The following is an 18,117-nucleotide window of genomic DNA, read 5'->3' on the forward strand; positions in this document are numbered from 1 at the left end:
TTTCAGTTGCTTAGATCAGAATAGGAGGTTTGTAATTCACTGGAGCTCCAAGAAAAAGGTTGTTAGTGCCTTCACTGCCATCTCTGTTTAGGGATTGGGGTGCAGTCTATACCAACCACCAAAAAGAACGCAGTCTTTTACTTCCATGCAAGCTGCAACACAGTCATTTTAATTGTAGATCCATCCACGCACTTTGATCTTGAACCATACTTCTTCATTTTAACTCCACGCATGACTTCTTTTCACGGTTTACATTGCTGTTCATAGGTTTAATAGCACATGTAGCATAAGTTAATGGATTCTCGTTTTTGGTGCAAGACATAAGCAATTTGTTTTATTTACACTGCTCAGTATCATTCCACTTCCTTCTTCTTCTTCTAAACCACACCTAAAGCCACCTAATCGACCTCTGCTCAGCTCGTTTACTTTCCAACTCTTCCATTGTCCACGTAGCTCCATATTCTTGACCTTTCGTTGTTTCCATCCTTCTATCCACCAACCAACTTCATGCACTCTTTCTCCATCTTATTTCTTTGTCCCTGAGCCATCACAGCTCCATCTCCACCTTACCTATCCACCCATACCACTCCATCACTTCACCATCACCTAAAACTCCCATGGTAGAGCATCCTGTAGAAGTTAGCAGACTTCCTGTAGAATTCCTGAGTTTCCTGTAGGATCCCCTGCAGACATCCTGTAGAAGCCTGCAAACTTGGTTGTCGAGCATCCGAACGTTGTGGACTTCTGTGGACTGATGCTAAGGATCCCCTGGGACCTCTCCTAGCCCCCCTGACCTTTCCCAAGCTTTTCTTCCCTTCGCACCACCTCTGCACAACCAAACCCTAATAAGAAACAAAATCATCATCACTCCAACTATTTAAGAAAAAATACAAAAACATGTTCTTTTCAATAGAAGTAGTTTAAGTTGATGCATTTCACATCATTAGAAGTAATGGCATCATTTCCAGACACTTGCACTCCCACCATTGCATCATAGAGGTTAAGCTAGTCAGATTAGGGTTTACTAGGGTTTCCATGTTTTGGTTGGCTTTCAGTTCATTTTTGCAAAGTAGATTAATTTCCTTTGAGATAGCCTTCGTCCATCATTTAGCAAGCTTCTTCTGAGAGCATATAGAAGTTGTCTTGAGCCCTAGTGGACTTGTGCCAGCTGACCAAGTGACAGCTGCAACAAGAGCTAGTACTTGTGCATACAACACCGTCGCTTCCAAGTTTGTACGAACTATCGGGTTGATAAAATTAGAGATAGGAAGCCCCAGGAGTTGTAGCATTATTGCTACAATACTGGAGCCCACCATATTTTTGGCGTCGTTGCCGGGGAAGCATCAGAGTATTAGTAATTGTTGCTTTTCTTCTATTTTCTTACTCTTGCCTTCTGCTAAGTAGTTTATTTCATTTCCATTCTGCAAAAGTAGCATAGACATTTCCTACTTTCATAGATTAGCATTTCTTGCTTTCATAGATTAGCATTTCTTGCTTTCATAGATTAGCATTTCCTACTTTCATAGATTAGCATTTCCTGCTTTCATAGGTTAGCATTTCATTTCTGCAAGCGTAGACTAGTGTTTCCATTCCTGCAATTTCATTTGAGAAAAGTAGATTAGTTCTTTCCTGCTTTCAGTTTAATTCTGCATCTTTTATAGTTAGTTGTAGATCAATCTGTTTCAGTTTTGCAGGTACCAAAGAAAAAAAGCAAAAGCAATCAAAAGAAAAAGAAAGTCTTTTCCATTTCATGCCTCGTAGAAACCGAGATAAATCAAGAAAATTCCTACCCAACACCCCCACCACATCACTGAATCACCCTTCTCTCTTCTTTGGTGACAGTGACCCAGAAGAACCTATAGGTGAACATCCTGAGATAGACAAAGATCCTATAGAAGAAGAAGAGTTAGAGACCACTCCATCTGAAGCTATGGCTAACAATAGAAGAGAAGATGAGAGAATAGAAGGTGTCTTCCCCATCCGAGAGATCAATGGAGAGATGAAAATGAAGAACATTAGCCCCTCCGCCTTACCTCACTTCCATGGACTGACTACTAAAGATCCTGATACCTTCCTGTTTGAGTTTGTTGTCCTTTGTAGAACCTATGACTATACTGAAGATGAGCAAAAGCTGAAACTCTTCCCTTCAACTCTTAAGGATGCAACATTGCGCTGGTTCATGGGATTACCTGGGAATAGTATCACCACTTGGGCTCAGATGCAGCAAGATTTCAATACCAAGTACAGGGATTACTGTAGGTCCAAGGAAACCAAGGGAGAAATATTTCGGATGACCATGGGAAATGATGAGTCCCTAGAGGATTATGAGGAGAGGTTCCAACTTAGCTATAAGCGGGCCAGGTGCACACTTGACCCTGAATCCCTCAAGTTGGTCCTGCTCCGAGGAGTCCCTGAAGACCTCTTAGATACTCTTCACATGTTAGCTGGGGGGGACATTTACCAACTGCCTTATGAGGACATCAAGACTGTGTTTAGAAACCACTCCAGGGCAGCTCAGAAACGAGGTAGAGGAAACCTCCTCTCAACTAGTGTCCCTTTCTCCAAACATGAGCTTGCAAATCAATTAAAAGATCTCAAGAGTGAGGTGAGAGAGACCATTGCCATGCAGCTGGACACATTCAGGATCCAGCAGAAGAAAGAAGAAGCTGAGAGAGCCTTGGCTGTCTTCTGCCCTAGGTGCACAAGGAGACACCCTAAGAACGAATGCCCATTGCATTCGGTTGAAGTGTGTTTCGTTTGTGAGGAGGACCATCCCACAAATCAGTGTCCAACCTTACCTGGGTTTAAAGCCATGTACCAAGGGACAGAAGCTCCCATTGAACCTCTCTATTACCTCAACCAAAGGAGGCCACAAGGATCTAGACCTTATCAGCAGGGAATGCAAGGGGCACCTCAATCTTATTACAGCCCCAACCAATCGACTCCTATGCCTTCCTGGGGTCCCCCTGCTCATCCTTCCTGGTCCATGCCTCCTCCATGGTCTTATCCACCTCAGTACCCTACTCAACCTACTTCTCATTCATATCATTCACATGCCCAGCCACAGCCTCAGTGGAATGCACCTCAGTCGGGGTGGAGGCCCCAATACAACACTCCTCCTGCCATTTTGCCTCCACCACCAGTTCAACCTCAGCCTTTACCTCCTGCTCCTCCAAGGCAACCTCAAATGCCTGCTCAACCGAACCCGAACCCCAACAACAGACAGGCTCAGCAGGTATACACTGGATAAACCTCATGCCCTACCTATGCTGTGGAGATCCAGGAGATCAATCTTCGATCTGGAAAGACTCTTCCAGATCGCCAACCTCCTCCCCCTGAGGATGAGGAAGATAAATAGGAAAGTGAACCAAAGGCTATTCCACCCTTTCCTGAGAGACTAACAGCCACCACACAACCCAACCCAGAGGAGGATGAGCTTTTGGGTGAGCTCAAGCAGTTGTGTGTGAAAATACCACTTCTCCAAGCCATCAAGGATGTGCCAATATACAACAAACTGGTTAAGGAAAAGTGTTTCAAACACCCAGGCAGGCGGAAGAAAGATGCTTCAACCATCAATGTCATAGGACAACTGTCTGACCTTATGTTAGGACAAGTCATCTGCCCAAAGTACCTAGATCCTGGAAGTCCTGTAGTAGATGTCCACATCAATGGCACCATCATACCTCACACCTTGATTGATCTGGGGGCTGCCATTAATGTGATGACCAGGGATACCATGCTCAAACTCAATCTTCAGGGTTCCTTGAGGAAGACCTCGACAGTACTGCAACTAGCAGATCGCTCCACCATGACTCCCGAAGGGATTGTGGAGGATTTCTTGGTCTCTATTGACTCGTGGGAATACCCTGCAGACTTCCTGGTTCTGCAACCAAAGGCAAAGCTTACTGGATATCCTCTCATTTTGGGAAGGCCTTGGTTAGCTACTGCAGATGCTTACATAAGTTATTGTGCAGGAAACATGACCATCAAAAATGGTCCCATGTCCAAGAAGCTAGTCCTATACCCTCCTGCCCAACCCTCCTTAGAGCATGACTTACCACTCTGGTTGGAAGAAGGAGAGGAAGACGAGGTGTACTCAGCACCTCTGTGCACCTTAGATACCACTAGAAGAGACCCCCCAACCGAGGATGACTTGATCGAGACCTTGATCCAGGATCCACCTTCCAATGCACTACCCTTAGAGAAATTGGTGGAGGATGCCCAAGCTAGCACCTTAGTGGATCTTTGTACAACCAACCCTGTTACTCCCAGAGTCAAGAATGTGGAGTTCGGCCCTGAGAGAGCATTGAAGATCAGCTCCTCCCTATCTCCTTCCCAGGAAAAGGAGCTGTGTAGCCTGTTGGCCAACCACCCAGATGCTTTTGCTTGGAGCTATAAGGAGATGAAAGGAGTCCATCCTTCGGTCTGTACCCATCATATATACATCAAAGAGGATTGTAAACCGGTTAGGCAACCTCAGAGGAGAATGAATCCAGCCCTTAAGGACATCGTCAAGGAAGAATTGCAAAAACTGTTGGATTCCGGATTCATCTACCCCATCTCAGATAGTGAATGGGTGTCCCCTCTGGTGTTGGTTGCCAAGAAAAATGGGAAATGGAGAATCTTTGTGGACTACCAAGAACTGAACAAAGCTACCAAGAAAGACCAGTTCCCTCTACCTTTCATAGATCAAGTGTTGGATGGACTGGCAGGAAAGAAGTTCTTCTCTTTCCTGGATGGGTTTAGCGGGTACAACCAGATCCAAATCAGCCCGGAAGACCAAGATAAGACCACCTTCACTTGTCCTTGGGGTACCTTTGCCTACCGAGTTCTTCCCTTTGGGCTATGCAATGCTCCTGCTACCTTCCAGAGAGCTGTCTTGAGCATCTTCTCGGAGCTGGTCCATGATGCAGTGGAAATCTATATGGATGACTTTACTCCTTATGGGGCCAACTTCCAGGAAGCATTGTCCAACCTGGGAAAAGTCCTAACCAAATGCATTGAAATGAACTTGTCCCTCAGTCCTGAAAAATGTGAATTCCTAATGACTGAAGGGACCGTGCTAGGCCATACCATTTCTTGCCAAGGGTTACAGGTGGATCCTAACAAAATTGCTCTCATCAAGAAGGTTCCACCTCCTCAAAAGGTAAGGGATGTCCGGAGTTTCTTGGGATTAGCAGGATATTACTGGAGATTCATTAAAGACTTCAGCGAGCTAGCCTCGCCATTGTTTGGCCTGTTGGCAAAAGATGTGGAGTTTAAATGGACTGACGATTGTCAGAGGGCTTTAAATGAATTAAAGGACAAGTTGGTGTCAGCCCCAATCCTGAGAGGTCCAAATTGGGCCCTACCTTTCCACATCCACACTGATGCCTCGAAAAAAGCCATAGGTGCAGCTTTAGGACAAGTTGAGCAAAAACTTCCATATGCCATTTACTTTGTTAGCAAAAACTTGTCCAAAGCTGAGCTGAATTACACTGTAACCGAGAAAGAATTCTTGGCTGTGGTCCATGCACTAAACAAGTTCCGACATTATAGTATTGGCTATCAAACATTTGTACATACTGACCATGCTGCAATTAGATATTTAATGAATAAACCATATGTGAATGCTCGTATTATTAGATGGTTACTTTTATTGCAGCAGTTTGATTTGACCATTGTTGACAAACTAGGTAGAGAAAATGTTGTTGCTGACTTTTTATCTAGATTGGATTTGTCTGCAGATGAGGATGGAACAGTGGATGACCAGATGCCCGATGAACATCTGTTTGCTATTTCAGTACTCTCTCCATGGTTTGCTGATATAGCAAACTACCTTGTCTCAGCACAGTTCCCTCCGCACCTATCTTCAAGAGAGAAGAGCAGAATCATCAGAAAAGTGCCTTATTTACTTGGATCGGGGGCAATCTGTTCAAGGTTGGCCCCGATCAGATCTTAAGGCATTGTGTAAGGGAGGAGGAAGTCTTTGATATCCTCCTCACTTGCCATGATGGGCCTTGTGGAGGACATTTTGCAGCAAAGAGAACTGCTTTCAAAATCCTGTAGGCAGGCTACTATTGGCCCACACTTCATCAAGATGTCAGAAGATATGTCAGCCAGTGTGACCAATGCCAAAGAATGGGGAAACCGACCCAAAGGGATTAGATGCCTCTCCAACCTCAAGTGACTCTTGAGCCATTTGAGAAGTGGGGTATGGACTTTGTGGGCCCAATCAACCCTCCTTCGAGGCAAAGGTCTTACATCATTGTGTGTACTGACTACTTGACAAAGTGGGCAGAGACTAAAGCAATCAAAGCAGCAACAGAAGAAAAAGTGGCCGAGTTCCTAAGAGAAAACATCTTCTATAAGTTTGGCTATCCAAGAGAGTTGGTCACTGATCAAGGGAGCCAGTTCACATCCAACCTGGTTGAAGATCTACTAGCTCATCACAAGATCAAGCATAGGACTTCCACCCCTTATCACCCTCAAGCAAATGGGCAGGTGGAAGTCACCAATAGAGCATTAGAAGGGATCTTGACTAAGGTGGTGAGCAGCAGCAGAAAGGATTGGGCAGATCGCCTGGTTGAAGCCACATGGGTTTACAAGACCACTTGGAAGACCACCACCGGCTTCACACCTTATGAGCTGGTCTATGGGAAGAAAGCTTTGTTGTCCATTGAGTTTGAATACAACACTTTGAGGATGGCAGCTCAGCTGGACCTAGATCTCAGCCATGCACAACAAGAAAGGTTATTGCAGCTGAATGGACTGGATGAGCACTGAATGCAGGCCCTCCTTCACTCGGAAGTGGTTCAACTTCAGAGAAAGGTGTGGCATGACCAACATCTCCATGACAAGCAATTTCAACCGGGAGATTGGGCTTTGTTGTATGACTCCAGATACAAAGATTTCTAGGGGAAGCTACGAACCAGATGGCTAGGGCCATATTCAGTGGAAAAATGTCATGACAATGGATCTGTTCTTATTCGGACCATTGATGAGGAAGCCATCCCCATGCTTGTCAATGGGCATCGATTTAAGATCTACAGGAAGCCTCTCTCAAGACAAGAGTTCATCAAAACTATGGAGAAGGCGGTGTTGGTCATAGAGAAGGGTTCTGCCTCTGCTTTGGGCATACCCTGAAGAATCTAAAAAAAAAAAATAATAATAAATAATAAAGATCCTTGGGTGAAAACCTTTCTGAGGCGCCCAAGGCAAGTGGTAGGGGTGAAAACCTCATTGAGGCGCCCCTATTGTCTTTTCAAAAAAAAAAAAAAGGTAAAGATTTGAAAAGATCCTTGAGTGAAAACCTCTCCGAGGTGCTCAGGGCAGATGGCAAGGGTGAAAACCTCATTGAGGCGCCCCTGTTATCTTTCAAAACAAAAAAAGAAAAAAGAAAAAAGAAAAAAACACAAGGAAAAAACAAGGTCAGCAGATGCATTATGTAAAATTGCATGCATGTGTTCTATGGAGGAGAGGAAGCCTCTCAACTCAAAGCCAAAGGTCCTCATCATGCTGTCAAGACACCTCACCAGCCCCTCCTCCAGGAATACTCGTTTTCTCCAAGTTATGTGCAATTTTATTACAGCTTGAGTCTTCTACAGGAAGACGCAGATTTTCTACAGGAAGATGCAGATTTTCTACAGGAAGGTGCAAACTCTCTACAGGAAACTCTGTATTTCTACAGGAAACTTCCTGTAGAAGCCCAGAACGGCCCAGAATTCATTTCATGAAGAGATCTAACGGCTAAGGATCGGTTTGGACGCATGCAAGCCACTGTTATCACCCTTGCACATTGCTGTTATCTTGTTCCACCATCCTTGTCGACATGCAACAAAGTTACCTGCACCAGCAAAGCAGATCGATGAGTTCTCAAGAAAAAGCAAATTGTAAACAAAAAACGCTGGAGATCTCATACCATATCCATCTCAGTCATCCAGAAGCCCTGAGAGCGTGATCGGGAGGCCATCCATCGTCGTGCAGCATGCACCCAAGGAGGAAGAACTGTTACCAGACATCCCGCGGGGGTCCTGTAACAGTTGAGCCCGCTAGAGTGTATACTCTTCACAGCGCTGGCCATATGCAGTGAACGCGGATGCATGCAGCCAAGCATCAAATCCATCGTCGGCAGCCTGTAACCATGAACCTCCGGGCCTGGGTAAGTTTGCCAGCAGCAAGTAAATCGACTCATCAGCGTCCAAAGAACCGAAACATCGTGTGCAGCCGCACAGGTAAGTGTCTCGACCCTTCCTTCCATCAGATTGCATGAATGTTACTTTGATTGATTGCTAAGTGTAAAGGTGAATGGGTTGAGCGGCCGTATGGCCATTTGGCCGGCCACGTCGGCCAGTTAATGGTCTAGTTGGATGTGTGGGTGGCGGTCATGACAAAAAGAATGGGCAGCACGCACGTGAGAGCAATCCTGTTGAAAAAACGAGTTTAACCGAAGAGGCGGCGGCAGATCTATGGGAATCGATGCGGCAGCAAGTGAACGCGCAGTTGAATGATGGGATGACGTCACCCAACGGTCCGGTGGGGACAGCTCACCCCCCGCGCCACGGATTCTGCCGAATTCAAAATCTAATCGGCTAGATTGCACTCATGCATTTATCAACCACCGTTTTGAACTCGAGCAGCTATCCTGATCTCTCTGCAGTTCGATACGCCGAGCCTTTGGCTATCAGAAAAATTGTGAAGCACACCCAAGGCGCAGACCGACTGCAGTCATCCCGAAACTCGCGCGCGGCATTCTACAGGAACGCTGTCATTCTACAGGAACGTTGTCATTCTACAGGAACGCAGTTTCTATAGGAAAGCGGGTGCCTCACGTAAAAAGGTGGAAAATTGAAAAGGTAACCCTCAACTCCTCATGCAACTGGTTATTAAAGGTGGCAGAATTGTCGTCCACAGTCTGGTCATAGAAAATTGGGGAAATTATTGTTTGTTGTGCCTATATTGTCATTCTACAGGATGTCAGGGTAATTAAATTGTGTTAAGTTCCTTAGGGATAAGTCGTGGATTATGTGCATGACATTCTACGCTCTGTCTCAGTGAACCAAAATTCTTCCACAATCACCACCTCTGGTTAAGGAAACTGTGTTATCATGCCGGGTGGGTTTATTAGACGAGAACCCACTGATTCAACCAAGTTAATGGAAAATCAGGAGGTGGTGGAGCTCTTCACACGAGCACAATGGATATCCTTTTGTGATAAGCTGCAGGGTTACGACGATGAAGTGGCTGAAGAATTCTTGCAGGCTCTGAGGCCGCAATCCAAGACACTGGCCACAGTTAATTTCAGGGGCCTAAGCCTCAAGCTCACCCCGCAATATATCAGTCGAATCATTGAACTTCCAATGGGTCTGCCATGGGATAAGGAAGAACGGAAGTTGAGCCAGCAGGCCAAGAAAGAATTCTTTCCACCTGAGGAGGAATTCTCGGAGGACAAAAATGGGGTGCGAAGAACAAGTCTGTTGCCACCATGGAACGAAGTTAGCCTGCAAATCATGAAGTATATAACCTGTGAAGGTCGTTATAGCATCGTGTACGGGTATCACTTTCGGTTGCTCACTGAATTGAGGCACCGGATTGATCTTCCTGTAGAAAAGAAACTGAGCATTCCTTATTTCCTGCTACAGTCTTTGATTGAGTGTGCTACAAAGCTAAAAGAAGGCATACCAGATCAGGTAGCCCACCATGGGTTGATCAAAATTCTTGTGGAGGATGCACTTCATTCATATAAGGTTCCCCTCTCATGGGAATCATTCAGGAATTTAACAAGGGATGGAGACATAAGGATGCTGACTGAAGACAGTGGTTCCTCCAATAGTGAGGAAAAAGAATCAGTGGCCGAGGGAAAGAAAGAAACAGGCCAGAAGACCCCGACCACAGTGCAGAAGAAAGAACAAAGGAAGAAGCATGAGAAAAAGGATGACAAAGAAGACGGTGACACACCCATCTTGTCAGCAAGAGAAAAGAGGTTGAGGAGCAGAACGGACAAAGCTGAGGTGGTCCACATCAGCCCAGGTACCTCGTCAGCACCCGCAGCCAAACCAAAAAGCAAAACCCCGGCAGCAAAGCAAGCCAAGGTGGAGACACCTGTGTCTACAGGAAAGCAGAAACAGGCTTCTACAGGAAGCCCGAAAACAGAGAAAGGGTCTTCTACAGGAAGCCCGAAATTGGAAAAAGGGTCTTCTACAGGAAGCCCGAAAATTACCAAAACAGGGGCTTCTAAAGGAAGCCCTGAAAAGGTGAAACCCAAGGAGAAGAAGGTGGACATTCTGGCAAGGGAGGCAGCAGCTGTATTAGCTGGCCTCAGCACGCCACCTAAGCCAAAAGAAAAGAGGAAGAGGGAGACCCCTCTATACTTTAAAGCTCGAAGAAGTGTTAGGATAAAGACGGGCAAGCCACAACCTCCGTCCAGCAGCCCGATTGTCATCGAAGATACCCCTGCTTCTCCCAAGGAAAAGTCCCCCTCAAGGATAACAGTCACCTACGAGAAGGGGAGTCCAAAGAAAAATACGTGGCAAGAAAGGTTAGACTTGTTGACTGAGAAAACTCGGCTACAGGAAGCTGAAAATGTTCTATAGGACACTCTGGCCCGGCTACAGGAAACGGAAAAGAGGGAAGGAGGACCCTCATCACCACCAAGGGAGAGTGAGGTAGAGCCACCTGAAGAGGTAGAAATAGAACATATACCAGAACCTAGCCCTTCGCCTAGTCTGAGTTCATACTACACCTTTTTAGAGGCGGGCAAAATCATACCGCAGAAATTTACTGTGCCTCTATTTTTTGCATTAGAGGAGGAAAGAGTCCGTACCCACACATGGATGCAGATCGCCAAGTCAAAGGGTGTGGCGGACATAGGTCCCTTACAAGAGCAACTCAAGGAGGTCAGGAGTGAATTTTCCATGGCTAAGCATGTGGCTAATTGCCAACGTGTGCTTCTACAGGAAGAGAACCAGAAGCTGAGATTGCAGCTACAGGAGCTAAGGGCAGGGGTAGGTACATCCTCCAAAGACACCACAGAAGAACAACAGGGCAAAAAGGAGCTGACCACCAGTCTTGAAGAGCCGATGACACTTCTACAGGAAGCAGAACAGCAAGGCCAAATTGAAGTGCAAGCTCTAAAAGAACAGCTGCAACAAAAGGAAGCACAATTGGCCTGCATGGCCAGTTGGGCCATGGAGGCAATAAGGTGCAGACAACCTGCAAAATCCTATGCTTTGTACTTGAAAGACCAATGGCTGCAGTTCCAAATAAACACCTTGGCACAAAGAGGTATTTCTCAGATCCAAAACCCCCAGCAATTTTCTGAATTGTGCAGTACTAGTTCGTCAGAAGACAAAGCCAAATTAGCAGAGTTCTACCTCCACAATTTGGCTTTGCCTAATGAAGTCTCCTGGGATCCCAATATTGCCTTGGGTGATATGCAATTGATGGCGTTCGCTTCATGGTTGAACCATGAGGATCAAAGAGCAGCTGAAGCAAAATCGGTCATGAACCGAGAATTGAGCGAGCCACTGTTCATTCGAGCAGAACCAGAGGATCCGGTTGCACTCATCTCAGCACACCAACAGTTGTCTACTGATCCCACAGCTTCCTTGAGATTTATGGACCAACAGGCCCAAGCCATAGCTCATTTTGAAGACATGGAAAGATTGTTAGGAGAAAGTGTTGCCCAAGCATGTGCACGCAGATGGAATACCTTGGCACACAGTTTGAAAATCCGAGAGTACCACACCCCAATTCAGATGAGGGAAGCTTTGGCAAGGGTAGACCTTTACAAGAAATCCATGCAAAGCCTCCAGGCCAGCTGGATTGGCCTTAAACTCAGCCCACCACTACTGCTAGGGTTGACTGAAGGAAATACAGAGGAGGATGACAGTGAACAATGGGAAGAGGTGAACAGGAAAGCAGGGTTTCATATCAGCAAGGAGGACACTACCACATAGGCTTGGGATGTAAGGGAAGCAGTAAAAGCAATGAAGGATAAAGATTTGGACTAAGTTGCTCAAGGATGAGCAAATATTTTAGCTGGGGGGTGATGATGAGCCCCAATTTTTGGTACAATTTGGGCTCATATTGGCCTACTTACCTTGCTCAAACATTCATCTTTTATCACTTATGCATTCATTTCTTAGTATATTCGTGTTGTTTGTAGGAAGAAGGGCAGGCATTATATCGATGTGGCTAATACATGATGATTTCAGGTTTTTGGCATTAAAGAGAGCAAAAGACCACGCAGAAGGAGACAAGGAGACAACAAAGGTTGCATTGCAGGTTTATAGGGAGGTTGTCTACAGTCTTAAATAACTTCCCTCGTGATTTTCACCTTAACTCCGAGCTCCAACAGCTCTCCCCACCGAGCTTAAAGGCAGCCAACACGTTCTACAGGATCAACAATTTTACAGCAGTTTGACTTTTAGTTGGACAGCCAAGCTCCACAAATGGAGGAAGCCAGCTTGATCTTCATTGTGTATAAATATGAAGGTCGTAGCCTTTGTTAGGATCTTTTTGACCTTTTGAATTACTATTGTAATCTCTGAGCACGAGTTACAGCTCGGTGTTTGTTCGTTTTGTAAGCCAGTTTTGGCATGACATTAGACTTTTGATTATGAATAAAGGCAAGCAGATTTGGATCTAATTCTGAGCTTTTAAGGGAGCTATAGGTATCAGGTTAGGGCCCAACCTGAGAGCAATAGACCTCCTCTTCTTGTAATGTTATTTGCCTTTCTTTCCAGCACTTTGTTTCTTTGTTTGATATGCATTTCAAGAACACAGTCTGCTGATTTGATTTCGTTAATGAGAATTGAGTAGGATTAGCTTATGATTAAAACGCTTTCAGTTGCTTAGATCAGAATAGGAGGTTTGTAATTCACTGGAGCTCCAAGAAAAAGGTTGTTAGTGCCTTCACTGCCATCTCTGTTTAGGGATTGGGGTGCAGTCTATACCAACCACCAAAAAGAACGCAGTCTTTTACTTCCATGCAAGCTGCAACACAGTCATTTTAATTGTAGATCCATCCATGCACTTTGATCTTGAACCATACTTCTTCATTTTAACTCCATGCACGACTTCTTTTCACGGTTTACATTGTTGTTCATAGGTTTAATAGCACAGGTAGCATAAGTTAATGGATTCTCGTTTTTGGTGCAAGACATAAGCAATTTGTTTTATTTACACTGCTCAGTATCATTCCACTTTCTTCTTCTTCTTCTAAACCATGCCTAAAGCCACCTACTCGACCTCTGCTTAGCTCGTTTACTTTCCAACTCTTCCATTGTCCACGTAGCTCCATTTTCTTGACCTTCGTTGTTTCCATCCTTCTATCCACCAACCAACTTCATGCACTCTTTCTCCATCTTATTTCTCTGTCCCTGAGCCATCACAGCTCCATCTCCACCTTACCTATCCACCCATACCACTCCATCACTTCACCATCACCTAAAACTCCCATGGTAGAGCATCCTGTAGAAGTTCCTGTAGAATTCCTGAGTTTCCTGTAGGATCCCCTGCAGACATCCTGTAGAAGCCTGCAAACTTGGTTGCCGAGCATCCGAACATTGTGGACTTCTGTGGACTGATGCTAAGGATCCCCTGGGACCTCTCCTAGCCCCCCTGACCTTTCCCAAGCTTTCCTTCCCTTCGCACCACCTCTGCACAACCAAACCCTAATAAGAAACAAAATCATCATCACTCCAACTATTTAAGCAAAAATAAAAAAACATGTTATTTTCAATAGAAGTAGTTTAAGTTCATGCATTTCACATCATTAGAAGTAATGGCATCGTTTCCATACACTTGCACTCCCACCATTGCATCATAGAGGTTAAGCTAGTCAGATTAGGGTTTACTAGGGTTTCCATGTTTTGGTTGGCTTTCAGTTCATTTTTGCAAAGTAGATTAATTTCCTTTGAGATAGCCTTCATCCATCATTTAGCAAGCTTCTTCTGAGAGCATATAGAAGTTGGCTTGAGCCCTAGCAGACTTGTGCCAGCTGACCAAGTGACAACTGCGACAAGAGCTAGTACTTGTGCATACAACACCGTCGCTTCCAAGTTTGTACGAACTACCAGGTTGATAAAATTAGAGATAGGAAGCCCCAGGAGTTGTAGCATTATTGCTACAATACTGGAGCCCACCATCAAGTACGTTAATACTTTTCATTTCTAGGAGTTGGGGTTTTAATCTGGGTGCAGTCAACTGAAAATTTCAATAGAACTAGCATTCTCATTGACCAGGCCTTTCAGAGAACATTCTTTACCTTTGTGTACTATCCCATACGTAGGGGTCACAGTGGAAATGGAAAATGGGTTCCCTGAATTCCAACAACTATTGCACTTGTTTGGTATGTGTTCCCATAGACTAACCTAGCTCCCATTGCTTGTCGTTGACCATCTGGAGATGTAATTGAATCCACATTCCGTGGCTGTAAATAAAATATCTTATGACTAAAAGAATGGAATGGTCCCCAACTGATATCCTCTTTGAGTAGCATACCCTGATTGCAGCAAGTTCACAACAGATGGGCACTGAGATAATAGTTGTCTCGGTTACTACAATTTGGACAGCAGCAACTAGACAATCAAGTAGTTGCAGGTGTCTAAATAAAAAAAGATGCATTGTAACTAAGACATGCTGCGACAATCATTACAGCTTTTGTGTTCTATAATGGGAGCAAGTACTTGATAGATATGGAGTCTCAACAAGTACTCAATAGATATGGAGCCTGGGCATTCAATCAATAAAGAAAAATATTTCACAAGGCCTAAAGAGTCAAATACATAACAAAAGGCAGGGGCATTCCAAAGCAAACTACAAAATTGTAAACAAACTCAGTTCAAGACTTCAAACCAGGTTAGTCCATTTAAGTACAGTTCACTATTGAAATTCACAAGGTACACTCTATCAAAGGCAATGACAAGAAACTAACCATGTCATCAAACCAATTCCAGATTATTACTGTGAAGAATATCGTTGAATTTTTTCTTGGGGCCACTTCATCAGTTGCAAGTTGCAACACACTAACTGCTAAATCCAATTCCATTTTAGATTGATGAACTGGTATATTTAATCAGGATGTGCAACCCACTAAACCCTTAACCAAATGTCTTTTCAGAAACACTTGGCATGCTCATGGGAATTCGACCACTGAGATCACTTCATTAAGCTGAATTGCCAAATCTGTTTCAGATAGCTTGCTAGTGCATTATTACCGAAGTCACCCCTACACTTCATCCACTGCTAGTCAATTATTGTTACAATGATATCTTTACAGAGATTGTTGTTTGCTGCAGAATATGCCAGCTTCATTCCAAACCTTTTTCAAGACCTCATGCAATGTTGTATTGCCCTCTTGGGGTGTGCCTTCCCTGCATAGTTCCTCCATGAGGGTGGTAAATATAATCATATGTAGTTATGAGGTCTCTTGGAATGCTATCTTTCATCACTTTAGATAACTTATTAAGATTACCAATATTGCAAATTTCATCCATCAATGTGTTGTATGTAACATCATCAATGCTCGAAGCATGCTCTGGAATCTCATAAAAGATCCGTTAAGCTTTGTCTTGCCTGTGATGCTTATAGAGTCCATCTATTAATGTAGTAAATTGAACTAGGTTAGGCATGCAACCATTCTTCAACATCTCTTCAAGGAGCTCCTTGGCTTTTTCTAGATTACCCACCTTGAAAAACCCATTTATAAATGTATTATATGTGATATCATCCAGTTGATCACCTATTTCAGCCATACTTCTAACAATTTGAGAGCTTCATGAAGCTTCCCTTCTTTGCAAAGACCAGCGATAAGAACATCGTATGTGATAACACTCGAATTGTTCCCCTTATCCAGCATCTCATGAAGTACTTTGATGGCCTCCTTCCACTGCCCTTCCTTGATGAGACCAGCTATAAATGTAGTGTATGTGACAACATTAGGCAACATGTTCTTGTTGTGCATTCCATAGAAGAATTTCCTAGCCTCCTTCAATTTGCCTTCCTTACAGAAACCATCAATAAGCACACTGTATGTGACAACATCAGGGCATATGTTTCTGTCGGACATTTCATAGAAGAGCTTCATAGCCTCCTCCAACTTGCCTCCTTTACAAAAACCATTTATAAGTGCACTATATGTGACAACATCTGGGCAGATGCCCCTATCAGACATTTGATAGAAGAGGTTCGTAGCAGCCTCCAACTTGCTTCCCTTACAGAAACCATCAATAAGCACATTTTATGTGACAACATTTGGGCATATATTTCTGTCACACATTTCATAAAAATGCTTCCTAGCCTCCTCCAACTTGCATTCCTTACATAAACCATCAATTAAAGAAGTAAACTTGATAACCTTGGGGTTACGCCCTTCTTTTAGCATCAGATACAGTAGTTGATTGGCTTCTTGGAGCTTACCTACTTTGCAGAGTCCATCCATGAGAGTAGTAAATGTAACAGTGTTGGGATCAATCCAAAAGCCTCGTGAGTCTTCCGTCTCTTGCAGAGCCCATCTATTAGGGTACTATAGGTAAAAAGATTAGGAAGCTCTCGTTTGTTCACCATTTGATTGAACAGTTTAACAACATCCTCCATCCTGCCCTTGCTGCAAAGCCCTTTGACGAGGGTATTGAATATTACGACATTTCGAATATAGCCATGTGCTTCCATTCCTTCAAACACTTTGAAAGCATAATCCATTCTACCTGTTTCACAATGACAGTTGAAAACAATGCTCAGAGAAATGAGATTCGGGACTATGTCTGCTTCAACCATAAGTCTGTAAACATGCAACGCTGATTGATGTTGGTTCCGTCGGGCTAGGCTACTTAACAATAGATTGCAGGTGTTGATGGTGGGATCAGATTTAGCTATTGGTCTGACAGAGTGTTTTAATGTGCGAGTCACCACTCGCATTCAGGGTCGGAAGGAGCGGTTATAATTCTTATTCTTCCATGTGGAAAGCATTGCCCTCCTCGTAGTTTTTTGGTCGGCCTTTCCCAACAGTCCATGAAGATATTCAATATGGAAGTCACATTCACCGTAGCAATTAGGAAAGTTATTACGGCATTTAACGATTTCCAATAATAATAACTAGTCTCCGATATTAATGTCATGGAATGGAATAGTGAGTGTTAAAAATAAAGGGAATATCAATTTTATAATGAATATTTTTAGTATAAGTTACTTTTACAATATGATCACTCCCTTTATGAATATTTATTTATAGACTTTATAGAATAAAATTATAAATAAAATTATTGATGATTTTTGTTTGTAATTTCTATATAATTATAATTATAATTTTATTTATTGATTCACAAGAAACGTTTAAGTGTTAGTTATTCAAATTATTGCAAAGTACTTAGTAAAATTAGAGGCTTTTGGTTATGGAAGTAAAGCTCATGATTATGGAGGTTGATGATGAGATATGAGAAAGAGTTGATGGTGTAAAGTGCTCATGTTAGATCAATTCATTGTCACTCGGCTCCAAATTGTTGCTCTTCTATTTTAAGCACTATGAAGAAGGCAACTAAAATGAACTCTAATTAGAATGATGCCAACAAAAGATGACAGGGAGAGGAAGAGTGATGCAAATATGGAGTTGAAGAGAGAAGAACACTTCGCTTCTAATTGCTCTCAACAAGGCCAATGCTACTTATAAACCCAAGCACACCAATAGAGAGTAGCTAAATAAAATTAATTTGATGAAATTGTAAATGTGAAGAGAACTAGACTTTATTGTAATTTTGGTCTTGCTAAGAAGTAAAGAATGAGTGCATAAGCATTCAACACTAGAGTTTTTTTGGTACAAAGCTTTTATATTTATTATGGTTAATTGTTTTGGAACTGTGGGGTTTTGTCTATTTCCTTCAATGCTACGATAATTAATTCCAACACCTATGAATTTTAATACTTAATCGATCCTTTACATTAATATCTTTGAATGGATTGAACTGTTGGTTTGTATCCACAATGATATCCCTTTGCTTGTATTGTTAGTTGGTCTCCATAATGCAATTGTAAGTTCGTATAAGTCATTGTTGAATGGTTTGTTGTGTGAACACTTTGCGTTGAGGTACTCTACAACCCAGCATGGGGGAGATGTTGTAGTGTTTGTAAATGAGTGTAAAC

General features: G+C 43.4%; 1 protein-coding gene across 1 annotated transcript; it reads right to left on the minus strand.

The window, feature by feature from the left end:
- Window positions 1-15,617: 15,617 nt before the first annotated feature.
- On the minus strand, window positions 15,618-16,437 carry LOC149242498 (uncharacterized). The gene has a single exon (XM_089367694.1). The coding sequence runs from the start codon at window positions 16,154-16,156 to the stop codon at window positions 15,725-15,727; it is 432 nt and encodes a 143-aa protein (XP_089223820.1). The 5' UTR covers window positions 16,157-16,437; the 3' UTR covers window positions 15,618-15,724.
- Window positions 16,438-18,117: the final 1,680 nt, after the last annotated feature.

This window comes from Pinus tabuliformis, chromosome 8 (genome assembly GCF_031772625.1).
Source record: "Pinus tabuliformis cultivar Carrire ecotype Pingquan chromosome 8, CPIR1, whole genome shotgun sequence".
NCBI classification, from domain to species: Eukaryota; Viridiplantae; Streptophyta; class Pinopsida; order Pinales; family Pinaceae; genus Pinus; species Pinus tabuliformis.

Bases quoted from the DNA above. Each gene is read 5' to 3' on its own strand.
- LOC149242498 (XM_089367694.1), bottom strand. From the start codon at position 16,156: ATGTCTGATAGGGGCATCTGCCCAGATGTTGTCACATATAGTGCACTT.